The 21,531-nt window shown below is 50.5% G+C and overlaps 6 protein-coding genes across 6 annotated transcripts; 3 read left to right on the top strand and 3 right to left on the bottom strand.

Annotated features, from left to right (window-relative positions):
* Positions 1–1,543: 1,543 nt before the first annotated feature.
* BDW70DRAFT_166572 (sugar porter family MFS transporter) lies at positions 1,544–3,791 on the top strand (the record flags this gene model as incomplete). The annotated part of the gene is made up of 8 exons (XM_073742020.1): positions 1,544–1,626; positions 1,683–1,754; positions 1,802–2,065; positions 2,118–2,143; positions 2,182–2,284; positions 2,336–3,342; positions 3,393–3,507; positions 3,569–3,791. 8 exons carry the CDS (start codon positions 1,544–1,546, stop codon positions 3,789–3,791), a joined length of 1,893 nt encoding a protein of 630 aa, XP_073597555.1.
* A 2,693-nt stretch (positions 3,792–6,484) lies between these two features.
* BDW70DRAFT_132995 (putative beta-N-acetylglucosaminidase) lies at positions 6,485–8,213 on the bottom strand. The gene is made up of 2 exons (XM_073736250.1): positions 7,293–8,213; positions 6,485–7,238 (listed from the first exon to the last, which is right to left on the bottom strand). Exons 1-2 carry the CDS (start codon positions 8,025–8,027, stop codon positions 6,873–6,875), a joined length of 1,101 nt encoding a protein of 366 aa, XP_073597554.1. The 5' UTR covers positions 8,028–8,213; the 3' UTR covers positions 6,485–6,872.
* A 136-nt stretch (positions 8,214–8,349) lies between these two features.
* On the bottom strand, positions 8,350–8,893 carry BDW70DRAFT_132994 (uncharacterized protein). Its single transcript, XM_073736249.1, has one exon. It carries the CDS (start codon positions 8,749–8,751, stop codon positions 8,554–8,556), a length of 198 nt encoding a protein of 65 aa, XP_073597553.1. The 5' UTR covers positions 8,752–8,893; the 3' UTR covers positions 8,350–8,553.
* On the bottom strand, positions 8,869–12,003 carry BDW70DRAFT_22485 (putative RNAPII degradation factor Def1). The gene is made up of 2 exons (XM_073743533.1): positions 11,389–12,003; positions 8,869–11,315 (listed from the first exon to the last, which is right to left on the bottom strand). Exons 1-2 carry the CDS (start codon positions 11,678–11,680, stop codon positions 8,986–8,988), a joined length of 2,622 nt encoding a protein of 873 aa, XP_073597552.1. The 5' UTR covers positions 11,681–12,003; the 3' UTR covers positions 8,869–8,985.
* A 665-nt stretch (positions 12,004–12,668) lies between these two features.
* On the top strand, positions 12,669–15,139 carry BDW70DRAFT_148962 (uncharacterized protein; the record flags this gene model as incomplete). Its single annotated transcript, XM_073738941.1, has 4 exons — positions 12,669–13,629; positions 14,134–14,375; positions 14,455–14,581; positions 14,676–15,139. 4 exons carry the CDS (start codon positions 12,669–12,671, stop codon positions 15,137–15,139), a joined length of 1,794 nt encoding a protein of 597 aa, XP_073597551.1.
* Positions 15,140–15,594: 455 nt separating this feature from the next.
* BDW70DRAFT_166570 (uncharacterized protein) lies at positions 15,595–20,578 on the top strand (the record flags this gene model as incomplete). Its single annotated transcript, XM_073742019.1, has 10 exons — positions 15,595–15,655; positions 15,706–15,827; positions 15,977–16,217; positions 16,273–16,299; positions 16,351–16,526; positions 16,576–16,672; positions 16,720–16,797; positions 16,869–16,938; positions 16,991–17,243; positions 18,456–20,578. The coding sequence occupies 10 exons, from the start codon at positions 15,595–15,597 to the stop codon at positions 20,322–20,324; spliced, it is 2,994 nt and encodes a 997-aa protein (XP_073597550.1). The 3' UTR covers positions 20,325–20,578.
* Between the last annotated feature and the right edge of the window lie 953 nt (positions 20,579–21,531).

Genomic DNA, 21,531 nt, shown 5'->3' with positions numbered 1-21,531 from the left:
CAAGCGGCTTACCGTCCGTGATCGATCAGGAGTAGCAGTTGCGTCATGTAGCGGGTTCCATGCTTCCGTCTTGTACCCAGATTATCCAGGTCCCGGATTAATGTTACCAAGGTCAGTTTGCCCGATTTCCAGATCCAGATGGCCACGTGCGTCGTGGAATGTGACGGGGAAAGCACTCAACCGATGCATCTCCATACCTCCACGCGAGCCTCGAGCCTCGTGTCTCCGTGTCTTTTGTCCACAATCGTCAATGATCTATCACGGGACCACCTATTGCCGACTGACACTACTGCCCTGACTGCGATAAGTATGTACCAATATTCTTGTTTCCGGAGATGGAGAGGGATTTGGACACAGCCTTCGAAGGCTGGAATGTGGAATCTGGTGGAGAACAGGAGGCTAGGAGTATTGGCTGGGCAGCTATGCTTGCCGCCCGATCTGAGAGGAAGAACTGGGCGGGCTCAGTTTCTCGATGAGCTAATCTATCTCAGAATTCTCGAGAGGTCAGGCCAACAAACTCAGAACCGGGCCTAGCACCTCGTCTCGCGCTTTGAACAAACAATTCGACCTTGCAAATTCTGTTGTACTCGAAAGCGAAGCAGACATTCCCCGCTCTAGGGTGGTACAGGCACAGATGGGACGCAAGCAAAGAAGCGATCTGAGTCTACCGAGCCTATAATCGTGCCCTCGAGGACTCGATCCCAGCTTAGGGTACTCTCCTCTATAGGAGACAGGATCCTGCCCCGAGTCGCACGGTGAATAACCTTCGATCAAGCTGCTCTTAGCGCACGCTGGACTGTGGCCTTAGCTGCTGCTACGCTCTGAGACGGACGTAACCATCGTCATGTCTTGTCCTCCAGTGGTTCCAGACTTGCATAATCGCAAGGTAGGGTAGCCACCACAGCCCTCGCCTGCAATGGTCCCCAAACTACAGATAAACGGCCAACGGCCCCGTTTCTCTCGGTGGATTATGGGGATTGCCTGCTTCCTTGCGGGAAAGGCAGAAGCTTCGATGTAGTTGTGAGATTGTCTCTGATTAAAGTATACTAGCAGTGACCTGGCACGAGGGTTGTGAGCAGCTTGATAATGGCTTTTCCAGTCTTCACCTGGGTAACGTAAAAGTAATATCTAGCTCATAGGTTATATCCCACACGACAGCGACCTGATTCCCTGGGCCCACAGTTGATCCCCGGAAGCCGAGTGTCTACTGTGGTTGGAGAGCTGTGAATAACACATGATTGGATCCGGGGAAGGAAATCTCTTTCTCTCTCCATTCACTCCCACATATGTTGCCCTGCTCTGCTTCTCCGCCTTGAGGTCTTATTAACCCCAGCTCTTCTGCTTTTTCCTTTCCCTTTCTTCCCTCCTCACCTCTCAAGGTTATTATTCCCACATCTTCCTGTGCTGCAAGCCTCACAGTGCACAGAACTTCTGCATTGTTCTCTGCATTGTATCCTGTCCTCTCTTATCCAAGCGTATCATATATCGTTATCTCTCTCGAGTTCTACCGGTGTTACTGTCTTGTCTTGCCCATTGATTGAAAATGGCAGACGAGGTGGGAAAAGAGTACCCGACTGAGATGCCCATCGAACATATTGAAGAGGTCCGCAGACAAGGAGAGAAACTGTATGTCCCAATTCTCAGACTACCATGGCACCAATCTTGCTGACAGTACGCGGGAGCAGCGAGAATGAGGACATTGCCGAGAAGGGTGTTACCGAACACGTCGATTTGAACAAAAACACCTCGGCCAAGTAGGTGTAGACATCCAATATCTAGACGTACTGCTGACTTCTCGCAGAATCAAGAATCCTCTTGCAGACCTGACTGAGGCTCAGGTGCTCCGTGACGTCGAGGAGTTTGCCCGCGAACATGACCTGACCGATCTCCTTCCCAACCTACGGAAAGGTGCCCTGATCGCTCGGGATTCGGAGAATTATAGATCTGTCCCTGGCATTACCCCTCAGGATATCCGTGCTATCCAGGACGAAACCGACCACAAGTGGCGTCAACCTCGCGCACTCTACTTTACCATCATTCTCTGCTCCATAGGAGCCGCCGTTCAGTAAGTCCATACTGCATTTTGGCCTGGGTAAGCAAAGCTAACAGTCAAACAGGGGCTGGGACCAGACGGGGAGCAATGGTATTAATCTAACCTTATTATGACGAACCCCCTAACAGTGCCTCTAGGTGCTAACCTGAGCATGCCTTCTGCTCTGGGCATACCCACGAAGGATAACCCTAACGCCACACTGAACCAGTGGCTTATTGGCATTATCAATGCGTAAGTGCCTTAACTGGTCGAAGTACGGCGTACTAGGCTAACATCTCAAAGTGGCCCCTACATTGGTAGCGCTCTTCTTGGTTGCTGGTTGTCCGATCCTTGCAACTACTATCTTGGTCGCCGCGGTGCAATCTTCGTTTCCTCTGTTTTCTGTCTAATCACGCCGTTCGGTCAGGCTCTCAGCCAGACCTGGCCTCAACTCTTCGTTACCCGTGCTCTTCTTGGTATCGGAATGGGCCTTAAGGCATCGACTATTCCAATCTTTTGCGCCGAGAACACCCCCGCCACTGTCCGCGGTGGCTTGGTTATGTGCTGGCAACTATGGACCGCGTTCGGAATTTTCCTCGGGACGACCGCGAATTTGATTGTCAAGGACATGGGTGACCTGGCCTGGCGTATGCAAGTAGGATCTGCTTTTATACCTGCCATTCCCCTTGTTGTCGGTGTCTACATGTGTCCCGAGTCTCCCCGATGGTATATCAAGAAGGGAAAGCTCCGCGCAGCGTATGAGTCTCTCTGCCGTCTCCGCAACACGACCCTCCAAGCCGCCCGGGATCTCTACTACATACACGCTCAGATCATGATTGAGCAGGAAATCTCCGGCGAGGGCTCTTATATTTCCCGCTTTGCTGAGCTGTTCACAATCCCCCGTGTCCGCCGCGCTACTCTTGCGTCGTTCACGGTCATGATTGCCCAGCAGATGTGCGGAATCAACATTGTTTCTTTCTATTCGTCTACCGTCTTCAGCGAAGCTGGCGCATCTGACACTGCGGCTCTCTGGGCTTCTTGGGGGTTTGGCTTAGTGAACTTCCTGTTTGCCTTTCCTGCTGTATGGACAATCGACACTTTTGGTCGCCGCAGCTTGCTACTTTTCACCTTCCCTCAAATGGCCTGGACCCTGCTTGCTTGTGGATTCTCTTTCTACATTGACGGAGAGTCAAAGGCCCACCTTGCATTAATTGCTCTTTTTATCTTCTTGTTCGCCGCGTTTTACAGTCCCGGAGAAGGCCCAGTCCCGTTTACCTACTCGGCGGAGATCTTCCCTCTCTCCCATCGTGGTAAGCATCAGTCCTGCGTGCAGAGGTCAAAACTCGCTAACTCTGTCTAGAGGTGGGAATGGCTTGGGCCGTTGCGATATGCCTCGGCTGGGCAGCCGTTCTAAGCATCACCTTTCCCCGGATGCTTGCTGCGCTTACACCTCAGGGTGCCTTCGGATTCTACGCGTAAATCTATCTCTCCTACGTCGTATTTTTGATCCTGTAACTGACCATTTTCTCTACTCAGCGGCCTTAACATTATCGCCCTTTTCATGATCTTCCTCTGGGTCCCTGAAACAAAACAGCGCACCCTCGAAGAGTTGGACTACATCTTCGCCGTTCCTACTCGCACTCATATGCGCTACCAGCTGTTCCAGGTTCTGCCTTGGTGGGTCAAGCGCTACATTTTCCGCAAGAACGTCCGTCTCGAACCACTCTACAAATTTGACCACGTCCAGGAGGCTATCTGAATGGGTGAACTTCGATTCACAATTGAGCGCAACCGTCACGACTGTATGAGTAACGACTGAGCAAGACATCCGGACTAACCAGATCTTCAAAAACGAAAAAAAAAAAAAGAAAAGAAAAGAAAAGAAAAGACATAGAGAAATCTGCATGACCTGTGCAAACGGACCAAACCGGCTACGGTAAGTTTTCTCTACGCTTTCACTTTCTCCCAGCGTGGGTGGAAGCAGGCCGCTGATCTTCCTCAAGTCACTCGGCCCTCCTATTACCGATCTAGTTTTTCTGCTATATTGTCGCTCATTTCATTCTTTTCCTTTGTTAGTTTTCAGCATATGTGGACTTCATCATCTTGTCAGACCTTGCTGCCTATTGGAATCATTCTGTCTTGTTCTCGTTTGATCGAACTGGATTAGAAGGTGGTCACAGTTGTATGGTAAAGGATAGATAGATAGATGTCTAAACTTCTAGACTTTTTCCATCATGTCATGTACCATCGAAATCTCCTGTCTCTTGTTATGCGCGTGTCAAATGTTTCTTTTAGAATGGGATTTGGATTTACCTTTGGCTGTGGTGGATCTGGATTGTCTACCTTCATTGGGCTTAGAGTCTAGGATAGATAACACAAATAGCGAAGCTTCTTCGGCTACGCAGGAGCATTTTAATATACTAGGGCCGCGTTGTAATTTCTGAGGTCATCCCTCCGACTCGGCTAACCCTCTTCTCAACCTCTTATCGTAATACGTACGCATCTATGCCGTGTCATGAGCACAAAGTAAGCCTCGTATCTGGGATTGTCCTTATGGATCATGGTTCTATTTGAATATAGACTGCACCTCAATGTATGCATGGGTTTGTAGGTCTTAGCCCCTGTGAGGGCTTGAATAGTGACAAAATAGGAAATTGCTGGATATGGATCCTGCTTGGATCCATCAAAGACCCATACTAGAGTTATAGCTTAGGAATCAAGTGCCATTTCTGTCTTCAGTAATAAAAGTCCATTCTTAGATCTCTGTATCTAGTTAGGCACAGTGGGAGAGACCACAAAGTGACGATAAAGAGAAGTCTATTTAACGTCTTAGCTTCGTCTTCAACGGGCAGTCATTATCTCCAGCTTGGAAAGCACCCTCAAGTTTACAATAACTAGCTGCCCCACTGACCCATTCGAGCTAAGCCCTAGCGTCCGCTGTCTCTAAGCGGCACGCCCTTGGTACCATGGATGTGGGGGTTCATTCCAAGTACAAAATACAGTGAGATGTCACTTCTCCTTCCCATTCAAAGACGGACAGCTCGGGAGAGCTATGTCCAGGCGGAGCGGCTGAGGACATGTGTTTGATTTATGTACCAATCGTCATATCAGAGCTGTCCCATTATTCGCATTCTTGGGCGCATTTTTCGTAGGAACTTGTAGTTTGAGCCATTATCAATTTATGGAGCTCTCCATTGAAAAACGCCTACTAAGTATTCCGAACTTATCCCCGGCTAATAAACATATTAAGTGGGAAATCAACCGGTCAGAAGCATCCTCGGTATACAAGATAGAGCTGGATGGCGCTACGTACGCGATGATGCTGGTGATGGCTGATCTCCATCAAGAAATCTACCCAAAAATAATCCTTATCACGCCAGATCGAATGGTATGGAGGGACTTTGACGTCGCAACAACCTTCTCTGAGATGGGAGCCCTTGGGAAGGAACAGTATCTCTACGAGACCGAACTTGTGGTGAGACTTCAAAGATAAATTAGTATGCAGAGGACCGCAATTATTGAGCCTTATGCTAATTATCTAATATCAGAGGAGGGAACATAAACGCGGTGAAGCCTCCACTTGCACTACTATTGACCATCTGGAATCAGTGGTGCAGAATCCGCTGATCTCCATCCGCAATGAAGTCATCACAACAGAAATCAGAGTTCGATCGACTTCTGTGAGTTATGCATGACTACTATCAGCTCATAATTTTGATACGGTTCAGTCTTCTAATTGCGATAGTATTCCGGCATTTGCAGAGACGGGTCAGAACACACGATAATAGCGATTAGCTTGGCACAGGATAAGGTGATCTATCCTCTGCCCCTCAATGCATGGGCCTGAAGCATAGCAGCCATGCCTCCTTTCGTGTTCGTCAGCTGTATTCTTGAAGGCGGGCTTGGTCGAGGCTTTTCGAGCATATGGTCGCTCTCCATCTGGAAAACCGCTTTAGTGACAATGAAGGAGGCTTGCTGAGTAATCTGTACATTGAAGTTTCCCGCTTTGAAGTGCTTTGCCATAAGATGACCAAACAGTATGTGTCTGCATCTCCACGTAAGCTCAGTCCGAGCCGCCATCACTTATCTGTCCTATCCTGGTGCTGTCACCTCAAGATGGCACAGCACATGGAGCCCTGGCGGTGTACATGGATTCCTCTAGGCTGAAACCCCCCAGAGTCTTGAGACTTTTCCCCCCCTTACCAATACGACTTACAGTTTACTGGTTTGGTACATCATGGTTCTTACCGTCGCTATGTGCCCGGTATACGCTAATCCAAATTTGGATTAAGATCAGCATGTGATTAGGGTTGAAAAACGAATGACTGTCTTTGACTGGGAAGCAGAAGGCGCATCCCGCAGTATTGGTATAGATGAATCAGCTTGGATGCTGGTAGATAACTATATCGAATCCTTAACTGGCACTTTACTTCTGTTCCGCACTAGACACGGGCCAACTCTATGCTCGAACCTAGAATCCAGCATATCCCTTCAGCAAATCGCCCGGGTGGTCTAGGGCCTTACCGGTCAAACCGGCGCGTGCCAGCTTCGAATCCTGGTCCCCGTATATTTTCTTTTATCTGAATTTCTTTTCTTCTTCTCTTACTACAGGCCACTTTATTACGAAAGCGCAAATTCATAATCATTAACCAAATGCCTGGTAAGTACGCCTCTGAAAATAGACGGGATGTAAGTTTGATTCTCTCACCGGCACTCTATGTTTGTTGGTAATGACGGTTTGCATCTTGTTTTTGCGAGAATGTTTGAGCAGAATGTGCGTTATGCGTTATAACTCGGTATTGTACCCGTGTATGGAAGCTTGCATAACTTGATGAAGAGGCTAGCCAATTTCGCCCGTCCGGTAACGGGCCCAGATATGAAAGCCGACTTTCTCGTAAAATCCTTCAACACTGACCCAATCCACAAAAACGCCCTCGATCCCTCGGCTCTTCATATCTTGTAATGCGTGTGCCACGAGTGCAATACCCACGCCCGACTTGCGATGTTCTTTGTCAATACCAACGCAGCCTATCAGACCTGTATTTGGACCACAAACAGATGGCATAGCCCAGTTGGACTGCATGATACTCGATGAGGGCGAAAGCATTAGTGTCCAGCCGGCTTGGGCACCATGGGCATCGAAGGCCGTCATTATAGATGACGGGTGCGAGACCGGGTTTAGTTTACGGTAGATGTCGACCCAGTCCTATAGCCCTTGGTTAAGGAGTACATTCGTGGAACAGGAAGTGTGGATTCAAACCGGATTGTCCGCAAAGTTCCTGCTCTGACCAGCTAGACACTCCTCATACCCGTCTTCCTGAAGCGGGGAGAATGTATACCCTGCCTCACGAGCCCGCTGCCCATAATCACGATCGTCTCCCATTTCAGTAAGGCTGAAAGTGCGGATATCTCGATAGAGATCCACCGAGCGCGGCGGATCAGGACGCATCCGGAACCCGCGGTTGATGAAGAAATCCAGCGCTGAACTCGAGGATATCCTGTCCTCATGTCTATCTTGATCCTCGGTCGATGCCGCGCCTGTGAGAAAGCTAGAGTTCTTCAATGAATCCAAAACCGGGACACCAGGCCAAAACCTGGGGAATGCGCTCCCGACCTCGATGCAGCAAGGTTCAAACTCATTCTTAAACCAAGCAATAGCCTCCCTCAACAACGTCGTTCCAACTCCTCTCCGCTGATACTCCGGGCGCACAGCGAGAACAGCAATATAGCCTTTTGTGGCATTGGCCGGCTTCTGCGCTAAGTGTTTGGAGCGGTAAGACAAGCAGAACCCAATAGCCCTGCCATCAGCCTTGGCAACGAGGTGGTGTGCGTTTGGCTGTGGAATTATTTTGGCGAGGGCATCTGGCGGTAAAGAATATTGGGGCAAAGCGGAGTCCCAAACCTGGGATAGTGAAGGCAAATCATGGACATCGAACGGAGTTAATGTTACCTCTATAGGAAGTTGGGAAGGTGAGGGGTTCTGAGGCCGGGACATGGTGGGATGTGGTGCACCGTTTGATCTTGGTTAATATTAGGGTTGTCCGAAGAAATAGCTCGTACAGTGGTGCTTTGTCCGCGATACTCGTAGGTCGTCTATTGCGCCTGAGCGCTGCACGAAGCAGGATGGATTAGTTGAAGGACAAGTTTGCCAGCCCGCGGTGATAGAAATACGAAATGTCCCGCACTATATACTCAAGACCACGGAATCAGCTGACTGTACTAAAAACAAGGGGCATCACAGGGAGTAATAGCAAGAGTTCAGTAGGTTGCCTGCCATGGCTATACTTAATACACTCGGTGCCACTCGGGAAGGAATTTCAGATTATGGCCTTGAGACCTCTGAAACTAACAGCTACAGCTCAGCTACCCTGAGATAAATCTACAAGATACAACGACGTGTAACGCCACCAAATCAATTGATTCGTGCAGATTTTCCATCCTCCGTCCCAACCCAGTTGTTTTGCATGAATGTAGTCCCAACTGTCCCAAATATGTAGTACAGGAAACGCGAAATATGCAATTCAGCCCGACAGAATGAAGACGAATGAAAACGGATTTTTTTGTTCAAGAGCCTGAATATGAAAGAGAGGAGTAAGAAAATGAAAACCAGCCGCAAAACAGATAACGAAGATCAGATAGGAATATTTGTCCAAATGGTACGAAGAAGATGATAAACAGCGTTTTCCCCCATTCAGTACATCGTAACCACAGCCCGGCATGAGACATTGCGAAAGCGATCAAGTCCAAACGAGAAAAAACGTGAAAAACATAAAAGACGGATCCAGCCAAGCTCCTATGGAGAGTAGAGATTACACATTGGAGAGTGACGAAGAGAAGTAAAAAAGGCACACCCAAATGAACTCTAAGGGATATAGAGTCCAGGGATCATCCGCCCCTGACAGAGTATGAAAAAGGAAGGATTCATTACCTGAGAACATTCAGAGCCTGATCCTTTAGTGACCGTAGTTGCCACCCCAGCCACCTCGTCCAGTGTTCCCGTAGTAGTTACCGAAGCCGGCACCACCGTAGTTGCCATACCCGGTCGCCTGGTGATGAGTCTGGTTGGCAGCTGTCTGGTGCCCGCCGAGGCCGCCAAGACCACCGTACTGAGGGTTCAGGTGAGGGTACCCACCAAAGCCCTGTTGTGTTTGCTGACCCTGCAGCGGGGGAAGACCGGTCTGGCTCTGGGATTGGCCGGGAGTGTTGGTCGCGGAACCAGGGCGGTTGGCCTGGGACAGCGAAGGGCTCGGTCCACCGGTCTTGGAAGCGTCAAAAGCCTTGGTTTCTTCCGAGGAAACGGGAGTCTGCTGGGCCATCGGCTGGTTTTGTCCGAAGCCGGCTTGGCTGCGGCCAAAGACATCTGTCATGCCCGTCCCAAAGGCGCTGGCACCTGCAGCCGACTGCTGGCTCTCAGAAGGCTGTGCCGATCCAGTACGGCCATAGACCGAATCGCGGCCGGGGATACCCTGGTTAAAGCTGCCAGCAGTCGCAGGGGATGCCGAGTGGTCGTACGAGAAACCGTGTGGCTGACCGTACATGCCACCCTTACCATACGGGCCGTACTGACTTCCGTAGCCGTACTGAGAGCTGTGAGGCATGTACTGATCTTCGTATCTGCGAGCGTCATCGTAGATTGGGCGGTTTCGACCGTACTGCTGACTCATGTACGAAGCATAATGCGGGTTAGAGTAGTATGGATATCCATAACCGTAAGCATGAGCACCCTGGTTGGGCATGTGGTGCGCGGCCGGAGTCTGAGTGACACCGGGAAGAGTCGGGTTGGGGGTGGTGTGGCCGCTGTTCGGGGCTTCAACGTGACCATAGCGGGTGGGGGGTTGGGTGGTGGGAATCTGAGGCTGGGCTTCAGCGCCAGAGACACCAAACCCAGCAGCGCGCTGCGCAAGGGACGCATCCTGAGATTGACCGTAGGCGTTGTAGTAGTTGTATGGAAGGCGTTGGTCGCCAGCATAAAACGGCGAATATTCGCTACCGGTGGTGACAGTCGGCTGAACGGGCGCCTGGTTTGCAAACGGTTCCTGGACTTGAGGCTGTGGTTGAGTAAGTGGTTGAGTGAACGGGTCATAGGGTTTTTGAGAGTCGTAGCGAGCGAAGTCTGAGAAAGTGTTCTCGGCAGCGGTAGCCTGGGGCACGGGAGGCAGGCCGGGAGCGGGGCGGGAAACGGCAGCGGCCTCGGGAGGAGCTTGGGCTTGAGTGGACGGAGGCAATGAAGCGCGCGGAGCAACAGGGGAGTGCTGAGGAGGCTGAGCGCGGGTTTCAGTGTCTTCTCTGTTTTCATCAATATCAACATCCGCAGCCTCGCCATTCAATCCCATGCTGCCAAACTGCACGGCAGCACGATCGACGGCATGGTTTCCAGGCATAACGACAGCCTCCTGTTGTTCCATGACACGGCGCTGCGTTCCAGGCGTACGGATGTTCTGCTTGAATGCGCTTGTAGGCAAGGCACTAGCTGTGGGGCGGACGGGGGTTGAAGTAGCCGCCGCGCTGGGCTCAACAGTGCTGCCAACAGTGCTGGCAGCTGTAGCGGACGGAACAGGGGGAGAGACATCGGGAATCTGCGCAAGGTTGTTCTTCGTCAAATCATCCTTGGCCGGCGAGACGTCGGCCGACGTGGGTGTCGCCTTCTGCGGCTCTTCTCTCGGTTGAGGAACTGCTGGCTGGGGAGCCTTATCGGCGGGTAGAGGTACAGCAACAGGAACGGGTGCAGGTGCAGGTGCAGGTGCAGGGGCAGGGGCTGCGTCAGGTTCGGCAGGCTTTTCTTCGAGTTGGGGTTCGGGAGCGGGTTCTTCAGTCGCAGGAGCAGCAGGAGGGGGAGCAGTAACGGGAGCGGGAGCGGGAGCGGCTGGTTTCTTTTGAGGAGGAGGCACCACCGGTTTCGCGAACAACGATGCCCAACCCTTTTTGGTACCCTCCGGCATGGCAGGGATATCCTTCGTGGCAGACACTGTTTCCGGAGCAGCCGTCTCGGCGGACGAGGTAGCGTTTGTAGTTGTCGCTGAGGAGTCGGCAATAGGAGTTATTTCAGCGGGGAGGGATGGCTTCTCCGTGCGTGTTCCGTTGGCATGAGCTCCAGCCCGACCGCCACGGCCACCACGGCCACGATCTCCACGAGCGCGACCGCGGCCTTCAAATCCACCGCGTCCACGTCCTGCCCGCGCGGCAGTTGTGGCTTGCTCCGTAGGGGTGCTCTGTGCCTCCTTGGGCTTGGGACGACTTCGGTCGGTGGTCTTCTTCTTTACTTCCCCCCACTGAGAGACGTTGCCTGTCGAAGTGCCGAATTAGTGGGAAGACACGATGACGGACCATTCAATTGAATTGACACAGGGCTGACAAACCTTCACTGATGCGATCAATTGCCTGCTCGAGGTCACCATCAGCATCCTCCAAGGCGAAGACCAGATCCTCGTCTGTCCAGTCAGGGAAGAGCTCCTTCAACATCGGCAGAGTATCCGAGTATTTCTTCTTCATTTGACCGAGTTCTCCTTCATCTTCGTATGTAGGCTCTGTGACGTCGGGCTTTGTGGATCTGCTGCCACCTCGACCACCTCTGGAACTGTAGCCGCCACGGCCACCACGGGCGGATACCCTGCCACGAGAGGCAGAAGGCCTCGATTGAACTTCAGACATGTTGCGATAAAATCTCTGATTCTCCAGGGGAGGAGAAATGTGATGGAGCTCGACGGAGTCTAAGAGAGATGAAAGGTTGAAAACAGGATGCGGCGAGTGGGAGGAAAAAAACGGGTAAAAAAGAGGTCGTTAGTAGTGTTGTCCTCCGTTAACGATCACAGATGCAGCCTCTCGCGTGAGGCAGCACCAAAGCACGGAAGAAGAGCCGCGAGGGACCGAAATCGAGCAAAAGGAGGAATTGAACAAGAGGGAGGAAGATGCTAGGACAGAAAGGGTGACAAGAATGAACGGGGAGGAATGGCTATTAAGGTGGAAGGGAGGAGTAGGAGAAAGAAGTGAGGAAGAAGAAATGAGGTTTTCAGTGGAGAGAGCGGAGAGCGACCGGACGATGAAAGACCACAGCTTGGGTCCTGCGCCTGCGCCTGCTCCTGCTCCCTGGCCCGATCAATCGAGACAAAGGCACAGCGCACTTGTGCTACGGATTTATACAGCCAGGATGCGGCTTGTGTTCTTTTGTTATTGTTACTCCCATTAACAAACTATACATAGACAAGTAGCTCGTCGCCGTCGTGGGATTTCGTCATCATTTTGGCTTCGATCTATCCATGGATTCTGTGCTACTACCTAGGTAATTAGTAGACCCCACGAATCACGACTGACGAGACCTCAATCAGCGGTCTTAGGGGAGCTACTCAATTATCGCTTTTTAGGTTATATACTGCAAGATTAGGCATCGACAATGCAGTAATAGTCGTCTTTCAAGGGGCTCAGCTGAAGCAAGTCCAAACTGGGAACTGTATTCGTGGCGGCTGGTGGCAGGCTCCCAGACGGCAACCCTTTCTCACCGCCCGCCTTCTTGAGACTTGAGATCTTTCAGTATTCTATGTCGAGGAGATCACAACGGTCATCGTACGATCACGGCATTGGCTTGAAAATCCCCAATGCCAACCATCGACACCTCTGAGCTTTGAAAGATTTATCTCACATCATGAAACTTACCGCGCCTTTCAACTTAAATCCCCTGTCGAAGTTCCATGTCCCGTTGCCGCGAACTCCCCGCCAGTCCCAGCAGCTCCTGAATGCCCTTACGTCCTCCTTCCGTCGTGAACTTGATCGTGCCCACCCTCCCACCGCATCGTCTTCGGACGAGGGTTCTGGCACCAATAATGCTTACAGCGGAGACCATCTGAACGAGGAGCATGCTCACTCGGCCGCTCATGCTACCGACAAACATATCCGCGCGCTTCTCGATAACCCCCTCTTCCGTGTATCGCCTTCTAGAAACAGTGTCCGATCTGGACCGCAGTCAAGTACGGATGGATCAAGGATCCAGAAAGAGCCTATGGCTATTTTTGACGAGCTTGTGGCCTCTGGCTCTGCTACTGTGGGCTCTGTCTCTGATTGTCTCAATTGGCAGTTGTTATTAGCCAGCCGTCAGAGCGGCGAGCGCTTCGTAAAGGAGCTCAGGGACTCCCGAGCGGGCTCCAGGACTTTCTCCTGGTGGTCTTCTTCAGATCCGTCGACGAGAGTCTCATTCCTGAAGAATAACAGAGCGGTGCGTAGCACATGCAAGTTCATGGCAGCGGAGGGGTTACGGGACTCAATCCTGGCTTGGCTGAGAGTTTTGAGGAATCGTGATTTTGGTGGCTTTGAAGTAGAAGAGGACCTGGCAGAGAAATCCTTCAAGTATATTCTGGGGAATTTTCTGAATGGAGAGATTGAATGCGGCGGTGGGCTAGTTTCTGCCCTACGTTTCTACTTGGATGCTTGCAAAATACTCATGTCAACTGCCGATGAAACACCGACGTTGCCTCTCAAAAAGTCTCTCGGTGCGCCGGCGGGTTATCTTCTCAGCATGATTGAGATGAATTCGCGTCGAAACCCGAGCGACTCTATACCGGCCGATGTATACGATAAATATGCGAACATGGTATCTGCGTTAGCGCTCGGTAAGCTTCAGAGTGCTGTGATATCCATTTATCACCCAACTCGTCCTGATGCAGAGCCCTTCGTCCGTTATTTGCGCCGCTTATCGCCCACAGCTATTGCTGCATGGCCTCAACAGCACCGTACCAAAATTGTGCGAGTGGGCTTTGATGCCTTGCGTATTCTCAGTGATTCTGGGAAGTCCAGGGATTGCTTATTTTTGGCAAACTTCCTAGAGCAGCATGCACAAGAACTCCGCGAAACACAAAAGGCCGATTCTTCATCTGAGGAGTTGTTACGCCCTCTTTCAGAGCCGGAATTTGCCATTTGAACGTAGTTTGGCTGCTCACCTACCTTTTGCGACTGATGCTATTCCAAGGACAAGCTCGGCTTGGCCCTTTTGCTCTTACTGTCTTTGAATCTGGACTTGCGTTTGTGGTTTTCCGCAGCGATAAACCACGGACCTATGATGAGGAACCAAGAGACAAAAATGTCCGGTGACTAAACTTAAAGGTTTAGATATTGAGAGTCCTCTGCATCACACTTCAAGGCCAGTCGCACCAAATGCCAGAGGGATGGGTTCTCTCTTGGCAAGCTGACGTTGGAACGAGCGCCGAGATTGGAAAGTGACAATGCTTACCCAAAGCTGTGTTTCGGAGCTTTTAGCGCGCATTGTTTACCTTATTTGCGGACGTGCTCTCCTAGAGGTCGAGAGGGGGACAGGGGGACAGCCGAAATTACCATTACTCCGCAGACGCTCCTGATAAACGTCACCGCGCAACCACACCACTTCCCGCCCACTTCAACTTCATCATTCAGCTATAATTCGCACGTCAAATTGCTTTCAGCGTCTCGCGAGTTTCGCAAGGTTGCAGATCGATCTAGCATCTACTGATAACCACTTTTCCCAAGACGCCTTTAATCGACTCATTATTACCATGTCATCTACTCCTTCAATTGCCGCTCTTGTGTCAGGTCCGTCGATATCATTTCCCATATGAAGATACCTGATTATGTTAAAAGTCTTGACTGGGATGTGTAAATCCTTGATACTAACACTGCCCTCCAGATTCTGTGGGCTCACCGTCTATTAACGGCGCTCCACACCAGAAAGGCAATAGCCATCCTTCTAAACCGGTGGAGGCTTCTGCTTTGACCAAAACAAACGATGAGAACTCGTCAGAGATCCGTGCTCCAGCCAATGACGTTTCCAGTGTATCTATGTCGGAAAGCAAACGAGAACAGGCCAAGGCAGGCGAGAAGCGAGAGCTCGAAACGCCCTCAACCACAAATCCAGGCGGAGTGGAATCGACAGAGCCTGACTACAAGAAACCTAGAACGAATGAGGATGCAGTCGTCGCTGATAGTACATCCCCCCATTCGCGAACTGAAAAAGCCGATCCTGGTCAGGCTGCACCGCAGCAGAAGAAGAAAGGGGGTCGGCCCAGGAAGACCAAGGACACTGTCAAAAAGGGTATCCCTACCGATGGCATCGGTAGTAGGACGCGTAGCCGCACCAAAGTCGTTCCGTGAGATTCCTTCACTCGCTCTCAACGGTGTGCAGTGGTGACTTTGCTTGGAATGTTATGGCCTTCAAGCTTATGAGATTCATGTAATGAGCATTGTCATTTACAATACTGCTAAAATTAGCCGTTGTCTGGGCCAACTTATAGTTCTATGGGCATGACATAATTTTAATCCTCCCTGCAACTGTATTTAGGTCATTCGCTGGAATTGGTTACTTCCATACTCCGTAGTCCATAAATTACTCCTCAGATGCCGACATCGGCATTTGTTGTGGACAGAAAGCTGACTCACGCACTCTTCGGAACGGAAGAACCATCACTGATAATTTCCCCCACTATCGCAGAGGGGAAAGGCGGTGTCATAGTTGAAGAGTCATACAAGCTCTTTTTATTGACAAGTCATCCTCCTGGACACAATTCAGCGTCTCTGTGGATTTGTATTGCAATTGATATTCAGACACAATGGGCTCCAACAAGATCTGGCTGCGCGCTGAGACCAAGCCTGCCGAGGCACGGTCTGCTTGTATGTGACTTTTCATGCATTCAAGCGGCCGTTTGTTAATTGCTGAGCAGTGACTCCGACCACTTGCAAGGCTCTTATTGATGCTGGATATGAGGTGACGGTTGAGCGATCTACTCAGCGTATCTTCGACGGTAAGACTTGTCCAATGGACTCCGAGCTCATGTTGGATGCGGTCATGTTCGCATTGACTAGAACCCCGACTTCTTACGTTTGTACTGGACTTCGCTGACTTTTTTTCTTCGCTAGATGACGAATTCGCAAAGGTTCGAACGCCTCATCTTCAAATGCGACGTGCTTAGATTTTGACCACGCATTGTACAGGTTGGCGCTCCTCTTGTTGAGGAAGGTTCTTGGGTCAAGGATGCACCCAAGGACGCTTACATTTTAGGTCTGAAGGAACTTCCTGAGGATGACTTTCCTCTCGAGCACGTTCACATCTCTTTTGCGCACTGCTACAAGGAGCAGGCCGGCTGGGAGAAGGTGCTGAGCCGGTGGCCTCGTGGTGGCGGTGTTCTCCTGGACTTGGAGTTCCTCACTGATGACGCTGGTCGTCGGGTTGCTGGTAAGATCTGAAGAGAGGATGTTTCAGGAACTAAACTGATGACCGTCTGGTGCAGCCTTCGGTTTCTCTGCTGGCTATGCTGGTTAGTTTGCCATTTCTAAGGCGACTGAAATAATACTTATGATGACTGCAGGTGCTGCCCTGGCCGTCAAGAACTGGGCCTGGCAATTGACGCATCCCGAGGGCGAGCCTCTCGCCGGCGAAAAGCCTTATGCCAACCAAGACCTTCTGATTCAGTCAGTCAAGGAGTCACTCCAGGCGGGTCAGAAGCAGTCTGGCAAGTCTCCAAAGATACTTGTCATCGGTGCTGTAAGTACTTTGTCTGCGCTTCATGACGTTTCTGACCCTATTATTGTAGCTAGGACGTTGTGGTAAGGGTGCTGTGCAATTGGCGAAGGACGTCGGCATTCCCGAGTCTGATATCATCCAGTGGGATATGGAGGAGACCAAGAAGGGTTTGCGCTATCTACTATGTGTGATTTCAAGCGCTAACAGTGCCTAGGTGGCCCCTTCAAGGAGATTGTTGAGGATGCTGACATCTTCGTGAACTGCATTTATCTGTCTTCCAAGATTCCTCACTGTAAGTCGACCTTGAAAACGATATCTGTCAAACAACCAGAAAGTGCATGAATGCTGACACCTATCTCACAGTCGTTAATGTTGAGAGCCTCTCAACCCCTAACCGTCGCTTGTCTGTCATCTGCGACGTGAGCGCTGATACGTAAGGCGAATCTTCCCAAATCTTTTGCCGTATCCACTAATATTGCCAACAGTACCAACCCCAACAACCCAATTCCTGTCTACAACATCACCACCACCTTTGATAAGCCCACAGTACCCGTTACTCTGCCCAACGGCACTCAGGGCACGCCTCTCAGTGTGATCAGCATTGACCACCTCCCGTCGCTTCTCCCACGTGAGAGCTCCGAGATGTTTAGTCAAGCGTTGATGCCCAGCTTGCTACAGCTCAAGGACCGCGAGAATGCTCGCGTCTGGAAGCAGGCCGAGGATCTGTTCAACCAGAAGGTTGCCACTCTGCCTCAAACGGCGTAAACTCGAACGCAATGCATGTCAATACCCGGGGATATTGTTGCATGAAGTTTTGTAAAAATTAGGCTCATGATAGAATTGGTTAAACAAATTTCAAGATACTGAACATATGGATGCACCTCGGTGTGATTGTGTCTGATACAGTAGCTATCAAACGTTCTGCCTGCCGTCTACCCGTAAGAGCCCTGTCTCACCGATACTTTTGTGACCGTTCAGTTACCACAACTCATCGCCAATGTTACATCCTCATTCCACTTCACGCCGAGATCTTCAGACCCCACTTGCATCATTCTTTTAATCAGTGGATTGCCCTCTTAGAAAGGGCACCAAGGCAGGCACTCGGAGCCAAGACCCAGTCATATCTGGCCGCGGCGTCACTGACCGTCTAGCAAGGGATCTGCAGGTCTATCAACGCAAATCCTATGTTGCGCCCACTTCACGGTCACCAATTCAACCACATTCATTGGTTCTGCGAATCTCGACACTGGTCCTAAGCAGTAACATGGAGTCCCAGAGCATTTAGCCTTACCAGCCCACCAGCCCTGGTTTTTATCTGTACTGCTCACTGTTTGAAGTGAGCTGGCCTTGGAACAGAAGGATGTGGGGACGCCGACGGAGGGTCGGGCGCTAGGTACAGCGACTACGGTCGGCGCTGATTCTGAAGAACATCCGAACTCCTGCACCCTGCAGTCTTCCTTCTACTTTCTTTCTCCCATTATTATTGCAAATTTGCAAATCTCACGGAGGACAACGGACTGATAAGTCCTCGAGGCGCAGCCCGATTATTGTGCTGCCTACATTTCTCACAACCCCTCCAGACGTAGGCGGAACCCTGTCAGCCTTCTCAGCCTACCCCAGTCTTTTTTCTCTCCGCAGCCCGCACGGCGCACAGCCTTCCCGGGAAACCTGGTTGGGGTTTCATGGCATATTTTATTGTCGACGGCTGACATTCACTTACTTCCGGGCTCACCCGACCTGAGGACGACATTTTGAAGAACGTGCTGTATCCAAGTCGAGGAGTCGAGGCGTCATCGTCCTTTGGAAGAGACTGTGATTACTTTCTCTCTCGCAGACGACGGGCGAGCACAAACATTGCTCGCAGGCTTTGTATCATTAGGCAACCTATGGAAAGGCCAATAGGACTACAGCCAAACAGTCTTGGTTCGTGAAATCCGCAGTTTGATGCAGGAAAAACCAACTACGGTTGCCGCGTATGCGGCCGGAGCATCCCTAGCGGCCGTTGCTCTGTTCTATGTCTTTGGGCCTAATTACACCATCGATGGAGACGAGGCAGGAGGAAACCGCAAAAAGAGCATTGTGGGCCTCTCAAATCCCGCAAATGACTGTTTCATCAACTCCGTGCTCCAAGCACTTGCCGGCCTGGGCGATCTGCGGTTATATTTGATCCGCGAGCTCCATCGGCGGGAGCTGGACGGGCCTGAAATATATAACCAGCTGCCTGGGCCAGAGGAGGCTGACCAGTTGCGTGAGAAGAGACCGGACAGAATCCGGGAGCTTCAGCAGGGTACCATCACCAGGGCGCTGAAGGAGATGCTGGATCGGTTAAACGAGCGGCCAATTTATAAGAAGACGATCTCGGCGCGTGCATTCATCCAGGCCTTGGAGTTTGCGTATCGCACTCGCATTAGTCGCAACCAGCAGGACGCGCAGGAGTTCCTGCAGATTGTGGCTGAAAGGCTGTCCGACGAGTACCATGCTGGTGTTAAAGCACGTCAAAGAGCGGAGAAATTAATCGAATTCAATTCCTACCAAGAGAGCGAGGAAGTGCCGTCTGAGATTGAAGTGCGAGTGGATGACGGCACAGAGAATGGTCTTCCGGCCATTATAGACACCAAGCTCAAGGAGATCGACAACGAGTATGGGTTTCCTTTTGAAGGCAAGTTGGAGTCCCAGATTGAATGCCAATTCTGCCACTACAAGTACAAGCCGAATCAAACTTCGTTTGTCAATTTGACACTGCAAGTCCCGCAGCGGAGCTCTACCACTCTCAATGCATGCTTCGACGGCCTTCTCAAGACCGAATATATCGACGACTTCCGATGCGACAAGTGCCGGTTGTTACACGCGATTGAGGTAAAATCAAATGCGCTAGTCAAGGCTGGCTCCTCAACAGACAGGCAGCGCCTAGAAGCAGAAATCGAGAAGATTCAAGTCGCTCTCTCCAGTGATCCGGAAAATGCTCTGGATGGGGTTACACTGCCACCTGCAGAGCTTGCTCCGAAGCGCAGAATTGCTCGGCATATGCGGATCACAGTCTTCCCCAAAATCATCGCCATTCATCTTTCACGATCCATGTTCGACCGGAGCGGCTCCACAAAGAATGCTGCGAAAGTCGCTTTCCCGGAACGGCTTCCTCTCGGTGGCATCTTGAACCAGAAGTGGTTCAAACTGCTAGCTATTGTCTGCCACAAGGGCAGCCATAACAGCGGGCATTACGAATCCTTCCGGCGAAACCACCTCTACCCTCCATACTCGACACCCAGCGTATTCAGCTCCTATGCACAGAGCCGCGCAGCCAGCGAGAACCCCTCGCGTGTGGCAAGCCCCCGTCTTCCTGCCAGTAGCAGCAGTACCGAGCCGCCAGCTCTAAATATTTCACCACCGGCCTCGGCTTTTACTAACTCGCCGTTGTCTCTAACTCCGGATTCTCCATCTAGACCCCCCTCAGCAACCGATCTCAAAAGTCCCCGTCCAACAACATCCAGCTCCCGTGTTTCCTTCCAAAGCACACACTCGTCCTCTAAACAGAATATATCTCCCACTTCTGCAGCACGCGGCTCTTCATCACTTGATACCGCTCGCCTCAGCAGCCCCGCCTCAAGAAGCTCACTTGCAGAACGCAACGCCTCGGCAACAGATACAGAAGCCAGTGCAAGCGCAACTCTTGCATCGCGACTCCGGCGACGTCGCAAGACAGCTGATAGGTGGTGGCGGATCTCGGACGAGAAGATCAAGGAGTGCAAGACCTCGGACGTGCTAGGCATGCAGAAGGAGGTGTATCTTTTGTTCTATGAGATCGAGAAGGCAGACTCTTAAGCTTCTAAGCTATTGATTCCTCATATTTTCTGTCTAAAGAAACGTGGATAGATTCATTTGACTTCTGTGTGGTCGATAGTATATACATTTCAGGATTTGGGAATCTGTATAGAGAGCTACATTCGCATTAGTGGACATATGGGCATCTGTTGTTCCTACTTTCCTTTATTCCGGTTGGGCTGAATACACGGAGTCTTATGTCGGTTGCTCTTCTTTTCTTCGTCCCTATCATTTATCCTGAAACCTGAAATAGCCATCATTAGAGATCCAAGTTCATCAACCTTCGGAATTATAGCTCAATGTATAGATTTTTTATATATACCTAGTGAACATCACGCGGATGGCCTATCCCCGGGAAACGGTACCTCACCCTGGCTCCTCGGTTGGTGGGAGACGCACCATTTCAAAATACCTAGTCTACATTCTTTTCCCCTTCAACTAGTTATTATCTCTACAGCAGTAGGTTTAAGAAATATAGCCAACAAGAATTCTTGCGCACGTATCGTCACCTGCAGTACGTATCTCATTCTTGTGCCTACGGTATCTCCAGTTATCAGTGCATACATATACTTCCATACCGTGGCTAGTATCGCATGTTCGAAAATAGAACAAAGACCTTTATATGTCTTTTCTCAAAGAAAATCGACATTCAGGGGTTAGGATGAGACGAGATAGGTGTGACATGGCATGGTATGGCTCGATATATAGAGCTACCATTTACGATGCTACCTAAATATAAACTCATCTATATTTCCTTTCATAATCTGATCTAGTATTCTATCCGCTTTGTTGATTTTGCGACCTGTTTCTTAATTGGCTTTTATCTTTGGCGTTGAAACGGCGTGACTAGCCCTAACAACTTGCATACAAAGAGCCGCGTGCATAGTAGCGGACGTTATATACTTACACGGTAATGCTGTATACTAACACACAAATACCGTTCAAATATAGAAGAATATGTAGATACTTTTAAATCTATGAAACATTTTAGACAGGATCTGGATTGTGAGGAAGTAGAATAAATAAATAATCCTTTCTCTGTCTTCGACGTTGGGTGTAGCATGCTTGCTTTGTCGAAGTTGAAATTTATAATCGAACCGAACCTACACTTATGTAGGGGCTATACGTACTGTGCTTAGTATAGTATAGGTTTAGCTCTATTCTAACATCAGATTCTATACCTCGTGATACTCTACCGACAATCTCC

This window comes from Aspergillus foveolatus, assembly GCF_047715535.1.
Source record: "Aspergillus foveolatus strain CBS 279.81 unplaced genomic scaffold BDW70scaffold_14, whole genome shotgun sequence".
In the NCBI taxonomy this organism is placed as follows: Eukaryota; Fungi; Ascomycota; class Eurotiomycetes; order Eurotiales; family Aspergillaceae; genus Aspergillus; species Aspergillus foveolatus.
This window is presented reverse-complemented; position numbering and strand designations above follow the sequence as displayed.

Bases quoted from the DNA above. Each gene is read 5' to 3' on its own strand.
- BDW70DRAFT_22485 (XM_073743533.1), bottom strand. From the start codon at position 11,680: ATGTCTGAAGTTCAATCGAGGCCTTCTGCCTCTCGTGGCAGGGTATCC. The intron at 11,316-11,388 runs GTTTGTCAGCCC...GCACTTCGACAG, and splicing joins AATTGATCGCATCAGTGAAG to GCAACGTCTCTCAGTGGGGG.
- BDW70DRAFT_132994 (XM_073736249.1), bottom strand. From the start codon at position 8,751: ATGCCGGGCTGTGGTTACGATGTACTGAATGGGGGAAAACGCTGTTTA.
- BDW70DRAFT_132995 (XM_073736250.1), bottom strand. From the start codon at position 8,027: ATGTCCCGGCCTCAGAACCCCTCACCTTCCCAACTTCCTATAGAGGTA. The intron at 7,239-7,292 runs GTTTGAATCCAC...CAAGGGCTATAG, and splicing joins GGAACTTTGCGGACAATCCG to GACTGGGTCGACATCTACCG.